Source organism: Rhyacophila brunnea, unplaced genomic scaffold (genome assembly GCF_057557595.1).
Source record: "Rhyacophila brunnea isolate RB1 unplaced genomic scaffold, BYU_Rbru_1.0 scaffold_4, whole genome shotgun sequence".
NCBI classification, from domain to species: Eukaryota; Metazoa; Arthropoda; class Insecta; order Trichoptera; family Rhyacophilidae; genus Rhyacophila; species Rhyacophila brunnea.
The window spans coordinates 15783226-15808665 of NW_028233068.1; the positions used below are offsets into that span (position 1 = coordinate 15783226).

The 25440-nt window shown below is 35.8% G+C and overlaps 1 protein-coding gene across 3 annotated transcripts; it reads left to right on the forward strand.

Moving 5' to 3' along the window:
• Window positions 1–1032: 1032 nt before the first annotated feature.
• On the forward strand, window positions 1033–19435 carry Glo1 (Glyoxalase 1). 3 transcript variants are annotated; one of them, XM_085954989.1, is made up of 6 exons: window positions 1033–1058; window positions 2898–3218; window positions 5949–6021; window positions 9873–10096; window positions 15237–15347; window positions 17288–19435. In XM_085954989.1, exons 3-6 carry the CDS (start codon window positions 5959–5961, stop codon window positions 17424–17426), a joined length of 537 nt encoding a protein of 178 aa, XP_085811115.1. In that variant the 5' UTR covers window positions 1033–1058; window positions 2898–3218; window positions 5949–5958; the 3' UTR covers window positions 17427–19435. The 3 variants fall into 3 exon arrangements, with proteins under 3 accessions (XP_085811115.1, XP_085811114.1, XP_085811116.1); XM_085954988.1 differs by lacking the exon at window positions 2898–3218 and having other exon boundaries at window positions 1033–1160; XM_085954990.1 differs by lacking the exon at window positions 2898–3218.
• Window positions 19436–25440: the final 6005 nt, after the last annotated feature.

A 25440-nucleotide genomic window follows, 5' to 3' on the forward strand; every position in this document is an offset into this window, starting at 1 on the left:
TACATATTACAGAGGTAATAAAATCCATGAGTTTTTATTAATATATTTTTAGACATTATTTTCTGTACTATTCAACAGCTAAGATAAAAATTATTTCAGTGTCAAATAACACAAATTCAAAAAAAATGTATTCTCTATTATCAAAATCAGAAAAATATTTAATCGAAAAATAGCTTCAGTAGCGTTTATACCGGTCTTGCGCAAAATATCTTACATACCTGCTAGTACAAGCTAGGTACCTAGTAAAGTTGTAAATAAAATAATTATTGATCATGTTTTTTATTGGCTTCATATTGTTTACAGAAGGAACACGATCAAATGTATAAAACCCAAAGAGGTCTTTGATTACACCAGACATAATAAGGCTCTTGCTAATATATTATAATAATATAACTATAAATTATTATTAATCGCCGTGCGGAGGCCAAGTAAAATTGTTTTTTTTTTATTATATTATAATTATCTAGTCATCTTTCTATGTAACGTATTATTACTGTGCTGTCACTCATATAGATAGAATGAACATTCCGCAAATAAACGACTGTTTTTCGCTACATAACAGGTTAATCTTGCACATTTTGATTTAAAACGCTATACTTTTGAATAAAAATGCGACTAAGGTTTCAAACACATGAGCAATAAATCGAACAACACTGTAAACGCCACACATATTATCACAGAACAGATTAATCAGGCAGAAATTCGAAAGTCAGTCGCCATAGGCCACAACTTTGAAGTTAGCTTTGATTTACGGCTAATGACGACTAATCACGGACACATTACCATTTTAGTGTTCACTGATAAAAATCGTGATATTCATAGAATATATCAACAGTACCTATCGATAATAAAGTTAGATTTAGTTTGCCTATATTTTAAATGCCTTCTCAAAAAACATTACCGTATTGAATTCACAATCCCATTCTATTACTTGATCAGGTATACTAGCCTGTGTCGACGGGGCTTCATAAATATTTTATTCTGACGTTTCCCAAATAATGGTCATTTTATGAACACGTGTGATGAGCTGTTATTGAAAGTACTTGGGACCGGTATTGGTACATTGTACTTTTTTTCGTACAATTTATTCTTTATTATTTAGTATAATTTATTATTTTGAAAGCGACATTCATTGTCTTCTGTTACCCGATAAGGAAACGGTACGATAAACGTTTGAGTATTAACAAAATAAGCTAAAATTAGACTTTTCTAGAAATATTAATTTAAATTAGGTAGGTACATACCTATCTATAGTGCTTGCTAATTTTTTTATAATATGGGCACCTATATTATAATGATGTTATTATAACTTTTACGATATTACACCCACACCAGTGTACGGCATAATATTGTGAATAGGTTATATTATTATGTAGATATGTGTGTTGTATGTCACATACCTAATAATAAAATAAAAAGTATGCATTATTGAAACTATTTTCATATTATTTTTTTTAATTTTTGTAATAGACATAAAAAGTTTATATTTTTTCCAGCTTATAAGTAGGTACAGGTAAACCCCCCCGTTGACCATGGGGGGATACGTTTTGAACACAGCCGCTATAAGCGAAATATCGCTATCAACGGGTTTGAAAAACAAAACAATATAAAATATGAAAACATTTTATTAACAAACTAAACAGAATTATTGGTACAAGTCAGTTTACGGAAAGCCAGGCGGGAACCGCGCTAAATTTCATATAATCAAATATTTTTATATATTTCAATAATCCAGTATATCGGCTATTTTCAAAATTTGCCGCTGCCTTTCATTAAAACGACAAGAACCGAATTATTTTTCTACATAAAATAAAAGTAACAGGTAGGTACTTATAATCTTTGCAGTAATATAACTTTGTATGCGTCTCGGCTTATAATGTCGTGGGTGCCAGGTTCGAATCCTGGGTCTGGCAAATACACATTGTTTTTCAATTTGTGTTTGGAATCAAGAGTATTATAGACCTAATAGGCTGAGCAAGTGGCCAACATCCATTTCTCATAAAAACAAGTATGTTAATACGTACGTATTAACAGAAATGTTAATAAAATTTGATCTTATTACGATCGACATGGTTAAATATAAATAAAACTAAAAAAATATATATTTACACGTCATATCATCTGCCGGCATGCATTAAAACTGCGATTGAAAGTCACACCACATGACAACGGAACCAATTACAGACCTGATTTTAGGACTGTTGTATCGATTAGGCCCAATCAGGCCCTACGGGGATTCGTAGCCTTAGGTGACTAGGTGAATGAAGAAAGAAAAATGAAACCAAAACTTTTGAATCAAATATTTTATTGTAAAACATTGAGATAGCACATCGGCATTTTGGGAGATGCAGTACAAAAAAATATTGCAAGGCGGATAAAAGTGGCCAAGAATTTTGCTGTAATATCACATATTACAAATATTACCTGACACTGGACGTGCACATGCTCCAATCGAACCGCTAGAACCCGCTCTGTCTATTTATAGGGAAATAGATAATAACTCTGTTCACTCAAACCGCTTCCTATGTTGATTTACATATTCCACTTATGTGAGATGACATTAGGTTGACGTTGTTTTATATATTTTTGAATAGGGTCAGTTCACGCTGTATCATTAGATGTACTATTTTATCATTTTAATCTTTTATTTAAATATTTTTAACACATATCTTTAATTCGTGTTGTGTATGCTTTGAATTTGTAATTTGTCATGTTCACTATAATAATATATATGGGGTTGCTGCCATATGTTTTTATGTCGATAATTTAGGTATTTAGAGTTAACGGATTATGTGTCTATATATAAATATGTATGCTAGAAAGAAAAAACAAGGTCATCCGATATTATAGAACATGCACATAAAACACAATGAAGTTGACAGTATGCCTGATTTTAGAGGGCATGTCAAACTTCAACCATAACATGATTTCGAGACTTACCAACTTTTGGCAGTAACCCTACTTTTTGAATTTGAATTTGAATTTCATACAAAAATTTCATATTGTCAGCAATAAGTTAAATGTACCAGTAGTTGACCATGTACCAGTAGTTGACCTTTTTTCAATAAAATGCCCAAAATAAGAAACGTAGACACGGGATTGCTCTAAATTGTAAAGTTGAGACAAGTGAAGCCATCTGTGGTCGGATTGAGGAACTAACACATCACCATATGTCATAGGAGCGTCATAGCAGCTATTTGAAAACAACACATCACGCCGTAAGCATTTTATTTTTAATTTCTTAAGTAAATTGTTAAGGATATCAGTGGATGTAAGCATATGGCAATTTAATGTTTTTGACTTCATAATATCAAGTTAATGCATTACGGGCAGTCATAATATTGAAGTATCAATATCATTTGTAATTTTTAAGTTATATTTACAAGGAAGCAAGTTTGTGGGGGGGGTCAACTACTCAAACTTTTTTTAATACTTTTTCAGTAGTTGACCAGGGTGGTCAACTACTAGATAAATTAAATTAAATTATTTCACTTAGTTTTGAACAATTTTTACATTCATAAGTATGGAACGATGATTATTTATCAATTAGAAGTGTCTAGGGTGGTTCTGTCCAGTAGATGACCTAGGCGTCAATTTTTTTTTTTTGGTTTGTGTATTTTTTCTTCGGAAAACAAAAATTTCTTGAATTATAGCCAACTTACGAGAAATAGCGACGCGATAAAAAAAATGCAGGGGATCACGGAGGATTTACTTTGGTCATTATAACGTACCCATATAATTAATAATGTTAACGTTAGTTTTGCCGCAAATTGTTTATCAGCCTACCTCACCATACTTTTTTATATAACCTGCCTGCTTCACCATACTTTCATATAACCTGCCACCCCTAGGGGAGCAGGGTCTTAGCCAAAAAATGAATCGAGACAGTGTACCAGCAGGTAAATGCCGACGATAAAGAATGCATAACCGTCTTAGTAACAGGGAGTGTCGGTGGGGCTGTCACACCAACGACAGTCCTCTACAAGTACAAAAGAATTCCTCAAGACATTTCCGAAAATATGGACTTTGTCCATGGAGCCCTTAAGCTGTAACAGTACCAGGAGAATCGTAAAGTGTGCCTTCAATGGTTACATCAGAGGAACCCAAGCGGTATTTAGAGAGAGTTCCTGAGTAAAAACATTGATGAGGAAAATCTTGAATCATTCCGCAAAAACAATGAACCTGATAAAGATGATAAGTCACTGTTCGCACTGTGATGAAAAGTAAAAAATGAGTTGGAAAATATCACTCCACCTGACCCGGTCAGACTCATCGATGAGGCATTGCAAGAAGAGGAATATGATGTCTTTGGCCGCCTGGAATACTATGAATTATTATGATGTTTCATCTCCAATCGCTAGGGCACCTGTGGCTGGTCTAACGACTTGTGATGGTGATTCGTCTCCAATCGCCAGTGCACCTAAGGCTGGTATAAGGATTTGTAATGATACTTCGTCTCCAATCGCCAGTGAACCCGTGGCTGGTCCATCAAATATTCGTAGTCCATTCAAGAGACATTTTTTCTTCCCCGGTGAAGGGGAAGAAAAATTCAAGAAGAAAGCAAAAAAGGGAAAAAACCCCCACCCCACTTGCCAGGAGTATTTCCTAAACAAAAAGAGGAAGAAAAAAGAAATGGAACGGTTGAAAAAAGAACGAGCTGCAGAGAGGCAAAGAAAGAAAGAACTAAATAAGCAAGCAAAGGAAGAAAAAAAATGGGGGAATTGAAAGCAGTCAAGAAGAAAATGCATTTTTCTTCTGAGTCTTCTAACCCAAGTGTTGAAATTTCAGACTCAGCGGAGAGTGAATGGCATAAGTCTAGTGATGAAAGCTTTAAGCCTAAAACTCGATAGCTGCCCGTTATGAAAGTCATTAATGAACATTATATTATAATACTTCCCGGGGAAAATCGTCCATATTTCTAAAGTAAAAGCTACTATTTCATCGATGCAAAAGTGCCGGAGACTATGGAAATGTCCAGAGCGACCCGATGTACTAAGCCATGAATGGAAGGCGGTAGTATCCCACATAAATGACCCGACACAAGTAAGCAAAACTCGTAATGTTTATTTAGTTCCGGAATTGGACTTTATTTGGAATATCTAAGAATTTTTATGTTAAGTTTTATTTTGGTAAGTACTGAGCCTATGCGTTACTATGTAGTATGTATGTACTTAGTTGCTAAAATAAATATATTTTTGTATTTTTAGTTTGAAGTAACTAATTTTGCACCTTTTGCTACCCGAACAAAGCTGATAATTGGCTGTCAAACAAAATCCTCTCCTATGTAACTTGTTACTGAACCGCCCATTGCTACCAAGTTGATTCAAGTAGCTATATGCTAGAGTGGTCTGACAGGAAGCCCTGAGGCAACTCTGATGACAGATTTGCCATAAAGCCTTCTGATTAGACATGGTCAACTACTAAAAAATATAGTGGTCAACTACTGGAACCCCTGATTAGACATGGTCAACTACTGAAACATATAGTGGTCAACTACTGGAACTTTCAATTTTTTGGATGGTCAACTACTGGAACAAAAACATGGTTTTGAAAAATTGAACACAATTTTTTTGTAACAGACCCTTTCTTAATTTTTGTCTTGTCATATTAATTAAATCATTTGATCCATTATGAGTAGACTTGCTTTGCCAACATTCGGTGTAATGCTAAACGTTAATCGTTATTTTTGTTGAATTTTTTTCTTAAATGGTCAACTACTGGTACGTTTACCTTACTCCATTTGAGTGAAACATGTACTGTAAATAAATCTTTATATAATGTACTGAATACAAAGTGATTTCATTTTATGAGTTTATTATTATCAATAACAACTAAGTAAATGTTGAATCTCTTAAAAAGATCCTGTATTGTGTTGTTAATTGGTCTGTTGTATGGTAAATGGTAATTTAGATTTAAATCAGCGACTCATTATTTATTGCTGTTATCAGTTTCAGAAATATGGCTGCCTTGTCCGATAAAGATATTAAGTCCCTCTGCAAAGAGTCCGATGGATCCACAAAGGTATTAAATAATAAAATCAATAATTGCATCACAAATAATTTCTTGGCTTAAATAAAATAATCAACTTACAACACCACATTTTCATCTCTTTTATATATTAACCTAACATTAAAAGCTTTTGAAATATAATAAATCTTTAGTACCTACTAAAATCATCTTCTTAATTGGCGCCAGTGTTGCCATCTTTTTCTATGTTGATTATAGTACCAAAGGGTAAAAATTATAGTATTTCTGAAAAAAACTATAGTACAGGAACATTTTTCGTCTCGAATCCTTCAAAATAATAGTATTTTTGGTATAATGGCTAAAATTATAGTATTTTACATTTTTCACGATTCAAAATTATAGTATTGTATTATAATTATAGTACGGTTGGCAACACTGATTGGCGCTAGAGTTTAAATGGAGCTTTCGTCTTCTTCACAGATATCTGCAGTTGTCCCAGGCACAGCTAAGCTAAAGTCAGCAGCAGACAACTGCACACTTGAGTGGTATTAATTCTTGCACACTTTTTGTGCGCTAGTACTGTACGACAAGATCTTGGCTACGTGTTAAAACTGTGAATTAACAAGCTCCTCCCATTTTAACCGCACTTCGATTATAGCGACGTCTGGTTTGCGACGAGTTGTCCACGTGGTTTAAATCCTGGGTCTGGCAAGTACACATATTGTTTTTCAATTTGTGTATGAGTCAGAGTATGGACCTAATAGGTTGAGCAAGTGGCTGACATCCATGTCTTGTAAAACAAAATCTGTTGATACAAACCTCCACACTGTGGAGGCCCATATTATGATCTTATTAGATTGGACATGGTCGGGCAAAAAAAAAACATGTTTGTGCATACTTGCGTGGGGTGGGTATAATTGGATGTGTGTGCCAGGGGGGTGCCGGCCGAAATCCCGAATGGCCGAAATCCCGACCGAAAGCCGAAATCCCGAAGGCCGAAATCCCGAAAAATAAAAAAATACAAACACAAATAATTGCGCAATTTTTACAAGAGAGACAAAAAACCATTTTTTGTAGAACAAATGGGTTTTTGTCTCTCCTAAAAAAATTGCGCAATCTTGACACTTATCTTGAATTGCGCAAATTTTACAAGAGACAAAAACCAATTTTCCACAAAAAATGGGTTTTTGTCTCTCCTGTAAAAATTGCGCAATTATTGATGTTTGTATTTTTTTATTTTTCGGGATTTCAGCATTCGGGATTTCGACCCAAACTTGTGCCAGGGACTTGTGCAAGTGTGACCCAGTCACATATTTCAAAAACATGGTTCAAGTATTGACCGACATCGTTCATGTATACTTGTGCTGTGTGAAGGCTACATGATTATCATGTATCTACTTCTTTAGCCATCTCCGCCCCTCAGTTGGAGCATATCGTTGTCTTACTATGCAAACCTTCTATGTCTGTTTTATGTAAATGTTCAGGAGAGAGTTGAAATGTATTATTTAATACATTTCTTTTATAAATAAAAAAGTTTTTTCTACGATATTATTTAAAGTTCACTCTTTTTTGATATGTTACGAGGGTGGGTCAATAAGTTCTTAGAAAAGCCGACAGGTGGCGCGACTAGTACTGTAAGCGGTTTGTTTTCATGCAGCGGCACTACCGATTCAGTATGCTGCGAAGTTTTAATCAGATTGGTCGGGTTGTTGTGTTTCTCGTACATTTAAAAAAAAAATTTGCTTGTGGAAAATGGAAAAATGGAAAATGGAGAAAATTGAGTTTAGAGCTGTTATTAAACATTTTAATATAAAAGAGTTAACAGCAAAGGAAATAAAAAATGAGTTGGATTTAGTTCACGGCATATCTGCTCCTTCACTTGCAACTATTTATAACTGGTTAAATGAATTTAAACGTGGTCGTACATCAACAAAGGATGAACCACGCTCAGGACGTCCTGTAGAGGTGACTACACCAGAAATGATCAATCAAATCCACGATATGGTGTTAAGTGACCGAAGATTAAAGTTGAGTGAGATAATTGAGGTTACAGGGATCTCAAAAGGTAGCGTCATTTCTATTTTACATGACAAATTGGGCATGAAAAATATTTCTACAAGATGGGTGCCGCGTTTGCTCACAGTCGACAATAAACGCAATAGGGTGGTGGCCTCTAAAGCCCTGTTGTCGCTCATGCAACGCAATCCGGATGAATTTTTTCGTCGCTTTGTGACTGTAGATGAAACATGGATACACCACTATACTCCTGAGACGAAAGAACAGTCAAAGCAGTGGATTACGAAAGGCGAACCATGTCCAAAGAAGGCAAAAACCGTAAAATCAGCTGGTAAGGTTATGGCTACTGTATTTTGGGATGCACGTGAAATTATTTTCGTTGACTATTTGGAAAAAGGAAAAACAATAACAGGGGATTATTATGCATCTTTATTGGACCAGCTAAAAAACAAAATTGAAGAAAAACGGCCTCATTTAAACAGGAAAAAAATCCTCTTTCATCAGGACAATGCCCGTATTCACACATATTTACGATCAATGGCTAAAATTGAAGAATTGAAGTTCGAATTGGTCGACCACCCACCGTATTCGCCAGATTTAGGACTTTTTCCTTTTCCCAAACTTAAAAAAATGGCTAAGTGGACAACGTTTTTTTTCAAATGAAGAAGTCATCGATCGGACAAATGCTTATTTTGAGGACCTTCCGAAAACTTATTTTTCTGACGGTTTAAAAAAAATTGAGAAACGTCTAACCAAGTGTATTGAGCTCCAAGGAGATTATGTTGAGAAATAAAAAAAAAATACAAAAATAAAAACTGTTTTAATGCTTTTTTCTAAGGAATTATTGACCCACCCTCGTATCATAAATTTAAAACTTTTTTATTTATAAAAGAAATGTATTAAATAATATGTTTTAACTCTCTCCTGAACATTTACATAAAACAGACATAGTAGGCCGACGATATAGACATCACACGGAGCTTCCAAGAATCCCTTTCGCTCGTCAGTCTTCTTGCGTCATTCTAGGTCATGCCTGCATCCCGTAGCTCCGCCGTATACACTCTGTAGTTAGTCTTTAACTGCCTTCCAGGACGCCAGAATCCGGATGGCATGAAGAATAGGCAAGCCAGTTGTAATTATCTTTAGGAATCTGCAGCGCGTAGCCGAGTCAGGTCCAACGTTGCTTCTTCAGTCTCAGCGTGATGAGAGGCTGCTTTTTCCGCTCTCTTATCTCACACAGTATTTTTCACTAACATCTGTTCTCGAAGCTCAGTATACGGTTCATAAGGTATCATGACTTGCTACTGTAAAGCAACACAGTCAGAACGCAAGCGTCGAATAGACCGATACAGTTGTGAGTCCCAGACGCTCCGCATCAAGTTGAATGTTGCTTCACGTTGTTTGTTCTCCCAAGGTGCAGAACTAACCTGCCATTGGTAATGCCAATTGGGAGGGCAATAACCATGTTTAATGAAATCGCTTCGGATATTGATATATTCCACTTACGTGAGGGTGAATTTAAGTGGACGTTGTTTTATAAGTTTTTAAGATAGGGTCTATCAAAGTTCACTCTGTGCTTCCATCTACTTTTATTTTTGTTATTTTATTTTATTTCTTTTCTTATTTTATTACGTATTGTATTATTAACTCACATTTCTCTGTATTTTTATTTTTAAAAAGTATTAACACTTATTTTATGTCATGTCGTGAACGCTTTGAATTTATAATAAATTTGTTATGTTCATTATATGTAAAATAAATAAATTTGATTTGATTTGATTCACCCAAAATGGAGAATATTATGGATCGTGGTGGTATCTAAACAGAATTTTATTATCATGTACGAAGGAATATCATGCATTGTGTTAAGTGTTTGTTTCCATGTGCAGGATTTCATCTTTCAACAAACAATGTACCGCATAAAAGATCCAAGGAAGAGCCTTCCATTTTACACGGAGGTGCTGGGCATGCGCCTCTTAAAAAAGCTAGACTTCCCCGAGATGAACTTCTCTCTGTATTTCATGGGATTCGAGGACGCCAAAGATATACCAACTGATGAGCAGGAGCGGACCTCCTGGGCAATGAGTAGGAAAGCCACTTTGGAATTGACACAGTAATAAATATTTTATGATCTTGATTCTTCATATAACATCTGTACAGTGGTGTGCGGTGACTTTTGCTTGTAGGGATACTATTGAGCAACTAAAACATACCTTTTATTTGCTATATTCAATACAACCTCAGTTACCTGGGCCTCAATGATCCGGATTTCTTTAAGATTATTAGCATCGTACCGTTATAAGGTAAAGGTATAATTTCAAATATATTGTTAGTAAGCATTAGTTTTTTTCCTTCGATTTTTCATTATCCAAACTATCTTCATCCTCAATTAATCGGATAATAGAGGTGCTACTAAGTAATGTTAGATACAATATTATATTGGCAAAAATATTAAATAGGACATATTATTACAAGGCTATTAGTTTCTGATTTACGAGAAATGGATGTTGACCACTTGCTCAACCTATTAGGTCCGTACTTTGACTCAAACACAAATTGAAAAAAATGTGTATTTGTCAGACCCAGGATTCGAACATGGGACCCATGACGTTATAGGACGACACTTAAGCTGCTCAGCCCATATGATCTTATTATGATCGGACGTGGTTTAAAAAAAAAACTAGTTTGAAAATCGGTAACATTGATTTAATATTTTTCTTGAATCGGTGTATTCATAAAATATCAAATCCAGCTCTGTTTGTTAATTAAATAGATTTAAACCGAAGTTTAATTACAAAGTCATTTATATTCATCCTTTTCTTCTTTAACATATCCACCCCTTAGTTGGTGCATATACGCACCACATGACACTTTCAAGAATCCGTCGCTTGTCAGTCTTGCGTCATTCCAGGTTATGCCAGTATACCGTAGCTCCGCTGTATATACTCTGTAGATCAGGTGCACAAACAAGGGTGGGGTTTTTGGGTCTGGACCCCCCCCAGAATTTTTTTTATTAAAATTGGAATACAAATTATTTAGGTAAATGGAATATTACTTCTGTTAAATCTCTGTCAGGACCTCATGACTGAGGATTGTGACCCGGATGATTTGGCTGTTTAACAGTCTTCTCAAAGTGGTGGTCCCACTCTTTTCGGCATTCTACGACACGCGAGACCTGTGGTGACTGGAAGACCCGTGGCACTCTTAAATTGGTGCAACTATCTGAGACATCCAATGTTTGCTTTAATATTTCAATGCGTCACCTGAAACAATTTTTTTTCCAAATTGTGCCCCCCCAAACCAACGCCTGCTGTAGATGGTATTTATTGGCCGGTTGGCTTGAACAGACAAGCCAGGTTGAAATTCTCTTCAGGTTAGAAATTGATTCTTCTCAGTGTGATGGGAGGCTGCTTATTTCAAACCATACCACCACCGCACACCGCAGTATTCATCGCAAACATCTGTTCTCGAAGCTCAGTATATGGTTGCTCTGAGCCTTCGTAAAGTGCCATGACTCATTATCGTAAAGCAGTACTGACAGAATCCAAGGGAGGCGGCATTTGGTTTTAGCCGTGTATAGTCATAGTTGACTCCCAGACACTCCGTATCGAGTTGAATGTTTCTCCAGCGATTCCATCATCTCATATATTCTACAATTAACTTTTTTTACTAGATTTCTTTATTAATTTTAATGACCTTAACGACATTTATTTTGGTATTTTGGCTTTTTCCAGTTGTTTACTAATATGTTCGCAAAAAGAAACTATTTTGTTTGCAATTCTAAATGTCCTTGGCTATTTTTTGCGATTATCTCAAAATGGCGGAATATGGAGGTTAATGACATTGAAACTAATAACCTCACGTTGTCAGAATGCTCAAGATACGTAGTGTAATATACTGGCCAAGGTCACTAAATCGAACAAAATACTGAACCCAACCAATTGCAGAATAAACATCTCAAAAACTTGATTTTTCATACGTCTCTAAATTTTTAAAGAGTATTTTATTATCTCAAAACTGTTTTTGCTGATAGTGATTGCTGATTGTGACGGTGATAGAGCGGCAGATAAGTCGGCCGCATTCATTGCAGATTCTTTCAATGGTTAATTAAATTAGTTTTTCGCAGAATAATGATTGTAGTGAAGTCCAACATATTATTGACTATTTGCCTACAGGCAAAAGTACCACTATAATTTCATAATATTATGTGAAATTATTGCAAGTGTTTGGCTATGGTGTATTTAACAACAGCCATGAATTAACTAATTTAAACACCTACATTAGCCAAACTGATCACGTGTCGGCCTGTAATGTCGTCGGTCCCAGATTCGAATTCTGGGTCTGGTGAAATTTTCACATGTTTTTGAATGTGTGCACCATGGAAATAATGAGAACTGAAATATCTAACGGGTGTAGAGTAACGGACAATCGATCTCGAGTGTGGAAGAATTTGGGATAAACTTAAACACGTGTCGAGAATACGCTTGTCCTTCGTTCTGACAACTGCTCTCGGTTTATTCACTGACGCTCATTCAATATTGGTGTTGATACCGGCCTTTCTCTGTCAAAGAGAATGGTGAAGACCGTATCACTAGCAGGCCAAAAGCGGGGTGGAATTGAGAGAAACGCACGTTGTCGATTGGCAGGAGTTTATTATATTGTCGTTATGCAGGGTATTGTCGTTTAGGCGGGTTGTAGACGCGGTTTTTCTGGCTGAAAATGCTTGCGGCTTGGTGGGCTGCCGATGCGGTTTTTTTTCTGGCTGGAGTGCTGGCTGTTCGACGTCCGAGGCGAGAGAGAGCATTCCGCGCGCATCAAAGTGTGGGATACGCGGTGTCATGGCGCTGTTGTGGATTGTCGGTCGCGAACCTCTTTGTCTCGTGGCGGTGCTGTTTCGAGCGGCCGTTTTCGGTAGCTTGTGTCAGTCTGTTTGAATTTTGGCGGGGTGCAGACGAATTTTAAAGTGGGAAATTTCAGTGGGGGTGCGAAGAGTGGACGTAGGCTATGGTGTTTTGGGAAAGTTGATAGTTCAGTCCGCCCTTTGAGGTGGTCTCTTGTGGGAGACCTTCATCTGTTATCAGTGTATTTGAAGGTTGCAACACACTATTGCACGTCTATAATATGTTACATTTTCGTAGAACACTCACACATTCAAAACCCTGTGTCAAAATGTAGTGTATTGGGGTATAGCCTATCGGAATTCTATTTATTAATCTGTTCTCTGGCTTAGACCTACAGTATGGATGTAATAGGTTGAGCAAGCGGCTAACATCAATAGAATCACAGGTCAACAAAATCTTTCAAAAGAATGCTAGTAAATACATGCATACACATTATTTCTTTATTAACGTTTTAAAATTGTTGGAGCTGGTGTCATAGGTACATAGTATTTTCGAAAGTCCCACATTTAAATAACACCAGTAGCGCACCCATGGGGGGGGGGGGGGCATGGGCCCTGGCACCCCCCAAACATGAAAATTATCAGAATGATTTTAAACATTGAAACTGAAAGCCAATAAACTATACCTTTGGGCTTAGACAAATAAAAACACAGCAAAAAAATGATTTGTAATTCTCCAGCACCCTTTTTAGAAAAATTTCTTAGATTTTAATTTCTAACACAAACACTAATGTCAGGTTTTTTTAGAAACCCAATCGCTAATGGAACTGTCAAAAAAATCTAGGTGTCCACCCGAATTCCGGAGTGGCGTCGGTCATGGCTGGGGAGGGCTGACAGGGTTCTAGCCTGGGGGCTCGGCGTGTCAGGTTGACCAGATAAGTGGGATAAACACACATCATAAATTAGCTTTAATAGTGCTATTACACTTCATGGCCATGAACATTTTCAATTACATAATTGTGCAATATATTTTTTGATTATTATGTGTCGATACTCAACAGCTCCATTATTAAAGTAGATGTATTAAAAATCGCCAATAATTCACTGTATAAGTACCCTTAATTTGAACTAAAACACAATTTGAAAAACGTTAATGTAGTGTTTCACACTGCCTTTAATCTTAGTGGTATGTAGGGGGCCCGCCAAATATCCTAGTCTGAGGGCCCGTTTCAGGATGTGGGGACCATGGTGTAGGTACACCGAGTGCAACAGACAAAAGACCGATAAATGAGAAATTAGGCTGTGAAGATGAAAAAGAGGGACTAATTTATAGTCTCCTCCTTGGGCCCCCCCCAATATTAAATCCTGGGTGCGCCACTGAATAACACTGTTATGTATGTTAGCAAGGCTATACCAATATATTGATAAACATGTTATGTTTTATTCAGGCAGTTAATTATCCCGGGAAGTTGAACTGTCAGGCGTGATATTTTTTAACACGGCCGCCCATGACTTCGTTAACCGCGAGCTGACATGCCGTTGAGTAACACAGTTAACACGTCTTCTTGATTCCAAATTCCCAATTAGAATCTCCAATTGGACTTTTTATTATCCATCCATTATTTATGGAATTGCTCCGAGTATAAAATAACGGAAATGTGTCAGGTACCGTGTCTGCAGGAGATCTATTCTAAAATAACACTTAACTCAAAAATCAATTTAAAAAATTGACCGTGCTAACTGTTTTAGGGTACTACAATTACATATCGTGAATTGAGATGCAGCGATTTTGAAAATTAATAATAACATTCTGACACTAGCATCACGGCCCGCAAGCCGCCTCAACATATAGTTACCGCGAGCTGTTGAGTTGTTGAGTAGTGCAATATATTTTTTAAAGACGTCATACTTGATTCCAAATGCATCAAGAAATACTTGCGCCGACGAGCTCGAATTGCAGTGCCATGTATCTTGGCCCACTTATCACTGTGTTACCAATTGTCAATAATTATTGTACCGAATTGCTCTGAGTGATATCCATGTTATTTTGGAACAAGAAAAATAATGGAAATGTGTTACCATATTAACTATTTAGAATGGCCCTTCAGGTATTATTTGTGTTTAGTGATTCCGATATCAAGAGAAGAGGTGCTTGATATAAGCGCACAGTGATTAATGGCATGCCCTCCTCCATTCCAAGAATTCCACCTTCTTCATGGTATTATAGATATTAAATAGAGCACCAAATATCAGTTCAATGTTTCTATATTGTAAGAAATTTTAAGATTAGAAAGTGGAAATAGTGAAAGGAAAATAATATTCATGGGGTGAACGATCCATCTTAATATAATTTTGATAAAAAATGAAGTTATATTGTTAAAAAAATCGACTTACTAAGGTAATACTTTTTCAGTAATTGGGGCACGGAGAATGATGACACTACTTACCACACTGGTAATTCTGACCCAAGAGGATTCGGCCATATTGGTTTAATGGTGCCCGACGTACAAGCAGCTTGTGATAGGTAGGTACCTATTATATTTTTATTAAACAGTCATACATCTTGACGATTATTTAATATATCTTTTGAATAAATGAAGCAGGACTTACATGACAGTGAAATTCAACCACATATAGTCCGACAACAAGAAATCGGTGAGTTGCTGTAGTCGCATATAGACGACTTCTTAGTGACGTACCTGTCAAGGCAGCAACGCGCGCACAGGAGGCGTATTTAAATAATGGATCGGCTCTCTTTTTTGATGGGACTCCTTTTCTTCTTCGCAATAAACCAAAAGTTTACTAATAATAATTCTAACATCACTCCTGATCGTTTTAGACATATTTTTATTATAAAAAGCTTCAAATTAAATAAATTGATAGATCCGTACACCACGGGAGTGTAAAATGTAATGATAAATTTGGGGGCATTTCTCATTGAAAACGGAAGTATGATCAGCTGCACTGAAGGGGATTGTTAATTCACAATTTTAACATGTGGACAAGAAGTTCTTGTTTGACAATTAATAGTTATGTTTAAACCTCCTTAAGTATTTTAAGAAGATACCCAGTCAATTTAAACATTACTTCTACATATTATGTATTGCATTCTACATTAACGGTAGGTATAGTCACACCACAGTTCCAAGTGCCGATTTCAGCTAATAGGCACCAGGCTTTGCAGTCCCGGGTATTTACTTAACCACTTGACTGTTTATCCCGAGTGTGACTCGGGCACGCGTTTACTTCGCACATTGACTAGCTTGAGTCTCAGTCGGACGTTTTTTTTATCAACTTGACAGGAATGTTTATCACGAGCTACATTTGGGAAGATCGTATTTCAACTTGTCACACAGTTTATTATTTGTTTTGACTGGTATTTGAGTGATATATGAGCCATATGACATAATAAAAGCTTTATTTACTGCTGGGCAGAGCGTGCCTGATTAGTCAATGACTTCATTGTTCATTCATAGTTATTTTTGTGTTAGGTATGTCGCATGTTATTGTTATTTGAATTTAGTTACTTTTGTTATTTTTGAGCACATTTTAGAAGTAAGTTCGTAAAAAATAAGTATATATTATTTATACTTATTAGCTTCATTTTAGTTACCAACCAATACCATCTACGGCGAATAAAGAAAGGCCTACTAGACGTGCAAAGTATGCTGCTCCCATATGAATGAAAACGACAAACGAATACGGAAGGAGACGAGATTGTGATGTAGGGTTGTGTATTGAATTTTTAAAAATTTACCATACCAAAAATTTCCGTAAAATTTAAAACATAAACCTACATATCTGTTGTGATAAAATGTAGAAAAACATTCAAAAAATTTGACATTTTTCATAAAATTTTAAATATTGTAAAAAAGTGTTAATTTAATGTGAAAAAAAGTAAAACAAACGTAAAAATAAAATTTTTAATAAATTGTTTAAAAAAATATCTGACAATTTTTAGACACTCTTTCTCACCAAAATATAACTGGGAAGTGGTTAATTCCGAAATGTCTCTAATTCCTTAATATGCATCAGTTTGTGCGACTCAGTACCTAAATGTTCCCGAGTTTCCCAAAATAATTATGAAAATTCACTCTTGCAAATCATATTAAAATAAATTTCACATCGATGGGACACGTGTGCTTAATGTTTAGGTTATATATCCTAATTTATATTGTAAAAAAGAAGTGTGCTAGATTTTTATTTGTCCTATCTACCTCAGACGTTCAAATTATTTTTTTCACTGGACGGAGCGATAATTTTGAGGATTCCACGAACCAGAACGGCGCGCTCTGGTAATTTCGAGCCCTGATGTGATATAATCGTTTGGTATCATGTCATCACCATTGATACCTATAAATGCACAATGAAAACATACAGCTGTAAACATCCCAATACAAAATTCATCATAAGTATTTATGTTCTATGCAAGCAGTTTATTTAATGTTACCATTTTCATTTTAGATTTGAAAAGTTTGGTGTGGAATTCGTGAAGAAGCCTCAAGATGGTAAGATGAAAGGGCTGGCTTTCATCAAGGACCCTGACGGCTATTGGATTGAAATTTTCAACGCTGGCACCGTATCGAAGATGGTATCTAAGTAGTAAATGCAACCATAAAATATAACGCCATTTGCAGAAAATATTTCTGCTTAATCGAAAATCATAATTAATAGTCATTTTATATTATGAATATCGATACGTAATTGGATCGCATAATATATACATCAATCAATTAATATAATATCCAAATGCCATTACATAGATTGCTTAAATGTTTCATTGAAATCACAATTTTTAAAACTGACACTAATTGGTCAATAATATTGGCCTCATTAAATAAACAGCCTTAATTTACATTTCTTGTCAAAATTGACTTGTTTGTTTCTTATAATTTTACCATCAATGCTGGTTACCAAAAATATTTATACTAGGTATGATCAGGACACATAACATTCATGTCCTTCTAAACTTATGCCGATTCTGACCATTGTTAACCGGTTCTATGCCTTCAGCGAGTGTTCTTGCTCTATGATATGCCGTGATTGGACAGGCCGCATATACAAATTACGCGAGTTATCTCGTCCGACTTTAAACTCAAATTACTAGCCACTGCCGATTGATTTGCATAATGTAAAAAATTAAACACAGTGACATCTGTTTGAATAATTATGAAATACTAAGACACTAATTATTGGTATTACAGCGATTTTAGTAAGAGCTTCGCTTTACGTTCAATGTGTGTCATTAAAATTTGCGGTCTGTCAGATATTGCCATAATATCGTGAGCCATAGAAAATGTTAAATTATATGAAGTACTATGTATTATGTCTTGCTCCATCTTTCACTTTATCAATATATTATTAAACTTTAAAGCTATTTATCTCTTAATCTTCATTATGGAGATGGGATTATTTATTTCAAGAGGGCCATATTATGGTGAAATGCAATGCAATATTAAATGGACATCTCGCTTCATATCGGTGCGCACGAGAAATTGTGCATGAAAGTCATTCACAGATGTATAGGTAGACGTCACGTGACCATATGACGTATCCATTTCCATTATGCGATACAAGCTTCGAGAATTTATAGTAATATAACCTTTATTGTAATGGCGCATTAGTGTCATTACTCATTACGTTAGAAACAGATTCTAGGTTACTTACGACTTCTCGGAGATTAGACGCAAGTGAGCCCAGCGCATCACAGGCGTCTGTCCAATGGTTTCTGTCATTAAAATGCATTGAATAAACATTCATCAATATGTATCTTAAAATGGTATTTTATCAATAATAAATAATACTAACACATGAAAAGTGTTATCCCATCTTTCTTGGAGTGTTTAGTAGATTTTTTTTACAATTTTTAACTAGGCACATTGGCATTTTGTAACACAATAATAACGGCGGAGTCGAAACCTGACAGTCAGAAATTTTGTATGGGCAGACCCAGCGGTGTCGCTAGACCGCTTGCAAGCAGAATGTTCATTTGAGCGTAGGATACCGATATTAAAATATGAATTTCGCCATCCGGCAGACCCGACACAAAGTGAGTGTCATTTTATTTTCCAGATGCTTCGTCCATATTAATGTCATTGGTGAAATGTCATCCAACTGTTATTTTCTTGTACTGAAAATGATGTGTATATCAATCAGTTAATAATTATACTAATTGAATAGTTAGCTGGTATAAGTATACTTCATAAAGTTTGTGTACGTAGCAGATTATATTTTATTTTTCATTACTATTATCAGATATACAAAACCTTTATTTGTATGCTTGAATATAATATTTTTTTCATGACTTTGCACCTATTGTGCCTTTTCTAAATACCTACATATAATGCTTTGAAATTTAGATGTTAATAATGTAAAAAATAAACATAAGAGATGCAATCAAATTTGATGAATTATTTAGTTTTATGGTATTAAAAATATGGACCGACGTTGCCATCTATTGTACAGTCTTTAAATCAATAAAAATTATGTCACCAGAAAGAATTCAAAGATGGTGTTGATTGTATATTAATAACTTTTTTTATTCCGATATTTTTTGTATGAAAAAAAAGAAATAAATACAATATTGTTATTAAAATATATACACGCAATAAATGTGTTTTTTTTTATAATACTGAACATGTCTGGTGGTTGTTTCCACTTGGTGGATGCCAACCACTTCAACTGCCATGCCTCACCGGTTATCTTGTAGACTAAGGTGCTCAGAAGTTGATCCACCTCGAGAGGAGGCGGATCATTCCTCTTATTTAGACTTACAGATCGAGGAGCAACATCCCTGTTAGTACATGAAGCATGTTTGATGACGTCGTACTGCAGACTTTTGTCAATAGGATCAGCGAGAGTTGCTGTTCCCTCATTAAAGTGCTTCTAACTTTAGATTTACTGGATGCCTACCAACAATCACCATAATATTGCACCGTATGTGACAATCGGGTGACCAAGGATGTACTAGGATGAATGGGTAAAGGGAGACGCCAGAGCTCTTCTCAAGATCAAAGACTGGATAGGTGCTGCAAAGGATTGCGCTGGCTGGAAGAAGATAGTGGAGGAGACAAAGGCTTGAATTAAGCTGTAGCATCATCAAAAGAATACTATGTCTAAATAATGAGAGTGGGGGCGGGGGCAGGCGACATATGGATAATAATTAGATATCCTGTACACGTAGGTGTAGGTCGCAGCGTAGATGAGCATCCCACCAGAGGTTATAGCTGCAGGTCATGTGCCCATCGCAAGAATAAAAGTGCAGAGTGTCTGGGTATGTATGGGAAAGTGCGAGGGTGTGGCAGAAAAAAATCGTTAATGTGTTATTATATTATGGAGATTTTTTTGTAAATGGTCCCACCCCAGGCAATTTTCCTATGTGTGTGTTTGCGCCCTCTGTACAATAATGTGACTCAAAATTTCAAGGTTTTGAGTTAAATTCTAAATTCTTTATAGGTAGGTAATTCAGCAAAAAAAAAGTAAAAAATTTCTTGATGAAAATAGAATACCTACCTAACCTTTTTTGGGATTAATCATTAATTCTGTTATAATATACAGGAATGTTTGGGTTGATTCTTGTAACTCAATAAACCTCATTGTGCATTATTAAATGCCTTTCTTCTTCTTCGGACATATTCGCTCCTTAGCTGGAGCATATGGATACCACACGACACCTCCAAGAATCCCTGTCGCATGCCAGTTTTCTTGCGTCATGCCGCCTTTAGTTTAGTTTAGACTAAATAGAAAAAACCACATATCCATCGGTTACGGTCGTATATACGTATATTGAAGACTGTCCAACCTCTGGGTCGTATAGTACCTACCTACTGAGATAAGATTCATGTCTAAATAAAACATGGTTCTTGTCAATTTAAACGAAGCCGGCAAACAAATTTTGAAAATAGCCGATATACTAGATTATTTGTTAGGTTAGGTTTTCATAGATGCCTGTATAGTATACGGTCATCTCTTTCCGATAAGAAAGCTCACGGCGAACTGTGCTAAGGTGAAATGTAATACGTACAATTTACATGTAAGCATGCTATTGATATGTGTAAAATGTATGTTGCACAGGGTAGTGAAAACAAATCCATCACTTTGTATTAAATGTTTGTTATATTAAGAGCATACAGAGTGAAACGGCAAATAATTTTCAACTATAGGTGCGACGACATTTCGGACTCGCTGCCAATCGGAGAGCGAAAGTCGAGCTGTGAATACGTCAATTTGTTTTGTGAAGGCGTCGGGGGAATTAATTCTTAAATCGTGTAAAGATGACTAAAAAACGTTACCCATTTACTTGAAAAAGAAAACATGTCTATGAATATATTATTATTATTACTAATAGAACAATAAACATAACATTAAATGGACGCATGCTGAATTTTTATGACAAATTATGTTTTGTTCTGCACGCGTCGTTTGCACAATCTTCGCGTCGCGTAGTCACAATCGTTTTAGACCGTGCCCCAGCTGAAGAATAGCCTTAAGCTTTTGGTTGTCAGTAACCACCACCCTTCACAAACATATTCTACTCGGCAACCAAATATCGACAAAAACTACTATGGATTGAAACACATTATAATAATACATATCATGGTAAACACTATATATTTATTTTATAATATTCTTACATACTATTTTTATAACAATATAATATTTGCCGCCTTTCGTGTTCTTATTTTAGTTTGCAACTACATTCATTTGGATTTAGTGTGTCATGGGGATGGTCCCTATAAACCCCTAAGGTAGAGCAGCCCCTGCATCTATGGGTACTTATAAATTTATGATACGCATAACATGCATTATAGTCATGCACCATTAAGTATTATTTGACATAATTGGAAATCAAATACCTACATATTACTATAGTCAATCTAGAAATTGGTAGGGTACCCACTGGACAAAAGGAAATATGCAAAAAATAAATAGAAATTCATACCCAAATATCATATAGAAAAAGACTATGTGGCAATTTTCCATGAAGTAGATGAGGACCGTCACGCTTAGTTCGTCAAGAAGTACCAACATCTTAAAAAGTGCGTATTTTTCACAATTTGAGTAAAAAAACAATCAATATCGGCAACATAACTATTGCTATAGTTTAAAGTTTAAACACTCAATGCTGCTTTATCGCGTTGACAACATTTTCGCAAGGGGGCCTCCAAACATGTCAATGCCTCAAGAAGGGGGGGGGGGTTATTCCAAAATTATCAGCTCCTCAGACCTATACTTATCTAATCCCGCCACTGGTAGATTATACTAAATGGAAGTTATAATCAGGCGCGTATACAAGGGGGGGGGTTTTCGGGTCTGGAGTCCCCCCTAGAAACGGAAAAAATGGGTAGACACGTTAAGCTTCGTGCATTCGATAACCACTCGTGGATGCGACAGCTCCTAATAACTCCTAGGTGAACCTGCACTCTGCACCCTTAGGTATATCTGCAGCGTGCAGGCCAGATATTTTTTATTGCTAGACTCGCGGAAGTGCGGAGTGTCTGGGTATGGGAAATATATGTGGAAAATTTCATTTTAAAACCAATTCAGGTAAGTACAAAATTTGGAAATCACTTAAAAAATATCATTTAGATAATATTATTATGTTACATTTATTTTACCAGCCACCACCACCAAAATCAATATATTTTCAAGCCAAAGTTGTGTAGTATCTATTATTGTTTTTTTGTGACAATTTTACAGCTGCTTCGATATCTAAAAACGTTAGATTTAACGCTATATGCCAGACGCGTATTTTGCAAGCTAGATGCTTATTCAAAAACTGTAAGTCGACAACGCAGCAGCGTCTGTTTCTTACGATGATGTATGTTCATAAGGTGGGTGCATAATCATTACCTTGTTGCAGAGGGGAAATTGACGTGAGCCAGAGTAGGTAATATTTTTTTGAAAAAGCTTGTGAATCTGTCCGAGACGGTCAATTTCCTAAATACGGTACACATGCAGGCGGACAGGGCTCTCGACTGAAGGTCCGGCGTGGCGGGTCGACCATCTAAGTGAGATTGACACACATCACAAATTTACTTTAATAGTTTAAAAAAAAGTCGCCTGCGGTTCAGGGAATATGGGAAATATTTTAAATATGTGGCTGTGCGTTGTAATTTATTGTGATATTATGATGATTGATATATTTAAATAATAATTACCGTGTACCTACAATTTAGGAAATACTATTTTAGAGCATCACACTGCCCTTAATCTCACCGGTAGCAGCGCTCGAAATGGAAAATTTGACGAACCGGAGCGCTGATAATTTTACGAAAATATTAACATAATTATTTAAATTTATATGTATTTTATAAAGATAAATGTGTTCGATTTTTGTTATATGACCTATCTAGCTCAAACGATCAAATAATTTGTTCCACGAGACGGAGCGATAGTTTTATGGATTTTATGAACCGGAACGGCGCTCCGGTCCATTTCGAGCCCTGACCGGTAGGTAGTAGGCCCGTCAAAGATCCTGGCCTGGGGGCCCGCTTCAGGATGTGTGGGCGATGATGATACATTGATACATATAAGATAAGAATAAGTACCTAGTTAGGTAGGTACCCATAAATATTATTGTCTATTACTTCACTGAGGTAACCCTATAATTTTGGGGTATTTTTGCCACATCAAAAGACGTTATGGTATCGTCGCTAACCAGTACTATTTTTATTTAAATTAATTGGAGGGTTGAGTGTATTCATTATTTTTTTGATTAGAATGATTACGTGGCTATAAAAATGGCGAGGCGAGTTGATGCCATGTTTACCAAGACGAATTAGTTAGTGAGTACTTTCGACAGGTGGGGCCACCGACACGGATCAGAGTCGGGATAAGTAATAATAAAATTATTTTAATGTTATTACAATAATAATAATTTATTACTACTTGATTTGGTACAATTCTTCTTCTTCTTTCACCCTGTCACGACCCAGCGTTGGGGCATAGGGCAAGCACAAGTTCGCGCCACTTCCCTCGATCCATCGCCAACTCTTGCGCCTCCCGCCATTCCAGACCTATCGCTAAGGTTAAGGGCAGTATGATTTTCCTACAGTAGTGTTCTCCGAGTGGTTTTCAAAGGGTATTCCGTGTATTTTTGGCGATTTTTTAATAAATCCAGTTGATTTATTAGTCGGCACTTGACATATTATCATGAATCTTCGCCATATTGGATAAAAAAAAACCGTTTTGTAAGTTAGGAAACACAGTTAAAATAATTAAGTATAAAATAAAATTCTACACGTGTATTATCATTTAATTATGTCAATCATCATAATCACATCAAATTATATCGGATATCCATATATTTTTAAATGTTCATAGTCATTAAAATATCTTTTGGTGTGTTTTTCTCACTTAACTGGTTGACCCGCCATGCCGGTTCCCATCTTAGCCCGGGCCCCCAGGCTAGAGCCCTGTCAGCCTTGTACCCATACCTACTTATTGTATGTTAGATTTATTTGATTGATAAGATATTATAATGTACAAAATGCTAGAAATTTCGCAGATTGCAATTATTTATTCTGTTGCGCACGAATTACATAGGGTAAGTTTAATAATAACTTTTATCGATATTATTTCCGACTGCTCCTTACATGATGTCTATTGCATCGTTTTCTCTCGCTTGGCTTCGCACTAATTACGTCATATTTCATGTCAAAACTATCGAACTTCATGCCAATGTGGTATATTTATAGCTGAAATTAGTAGTTAAAATTGAAGATGTAGGTATGAGTTGTCAAAAAAACACCATAGTACGCCAGATACGAATTTTGAAACGTAGGTGGCTATTCAAAAATGGTATATCTGGAAAAAATGCAAAGTTGGCAAACTCATACATCATTGAAACGGCAAATAATTTTCAACTTTTTTTTTTAACAAAATTTTGCACTCGTGATAGTCGAGCTGTGAGCACATCAATTTGTTTTGTGATGAAGTCGGAGGAATATATTATTAAATTGTCTAAAGATGACTAAAAAACGTTACGCATTTACTAGAAAAAGAAAACATGTCAACGAATACATTATTATTACTAATATAACAATACACATAACATGAAATGGACACATGTTGAATTTTTATGACAAATTATGTTTTGTTCGTCACGTGTCGTTTGCACAATCTGCGCGTCGCGTAATCACGATCTTTTTAGTTTATACCATGCCTCAGCTGAAGTATAGCAAATCCCAGAAAACACATTAAAAAAACATCCAGTAAGAATTTTATACCTTAATGTGTCCCTGAAGCTTAATGCTACCGTGAAAACAAACAATGGGAGAGTGTTGTTAGCTGTTGTTAGTGATAGGTAGGTAGGTAAGTGCGCAAAGACTGGAGCGTGTCCTTTTATGGGCGCCGTTTGTTCATTACGCGCATCATTGCCCAAATTAAATCGAAACTGAAATTATTTTCCACCCCTCTATCTAAGCCGTTAATGGCGATGTACGTGGATAGATAATTTGTATAAAATCATATTATATAGGCAAGTACTTAGTACCAGTAGCGAAGGGTAGAGGTAGGCCGTTAAGATCAAACATAAAAATAGTGTACATTAAACTTTGTTAATCATACGTATTTGTTTTTATTGAACTGAGACTACAATTTACAGATGGTGTTGG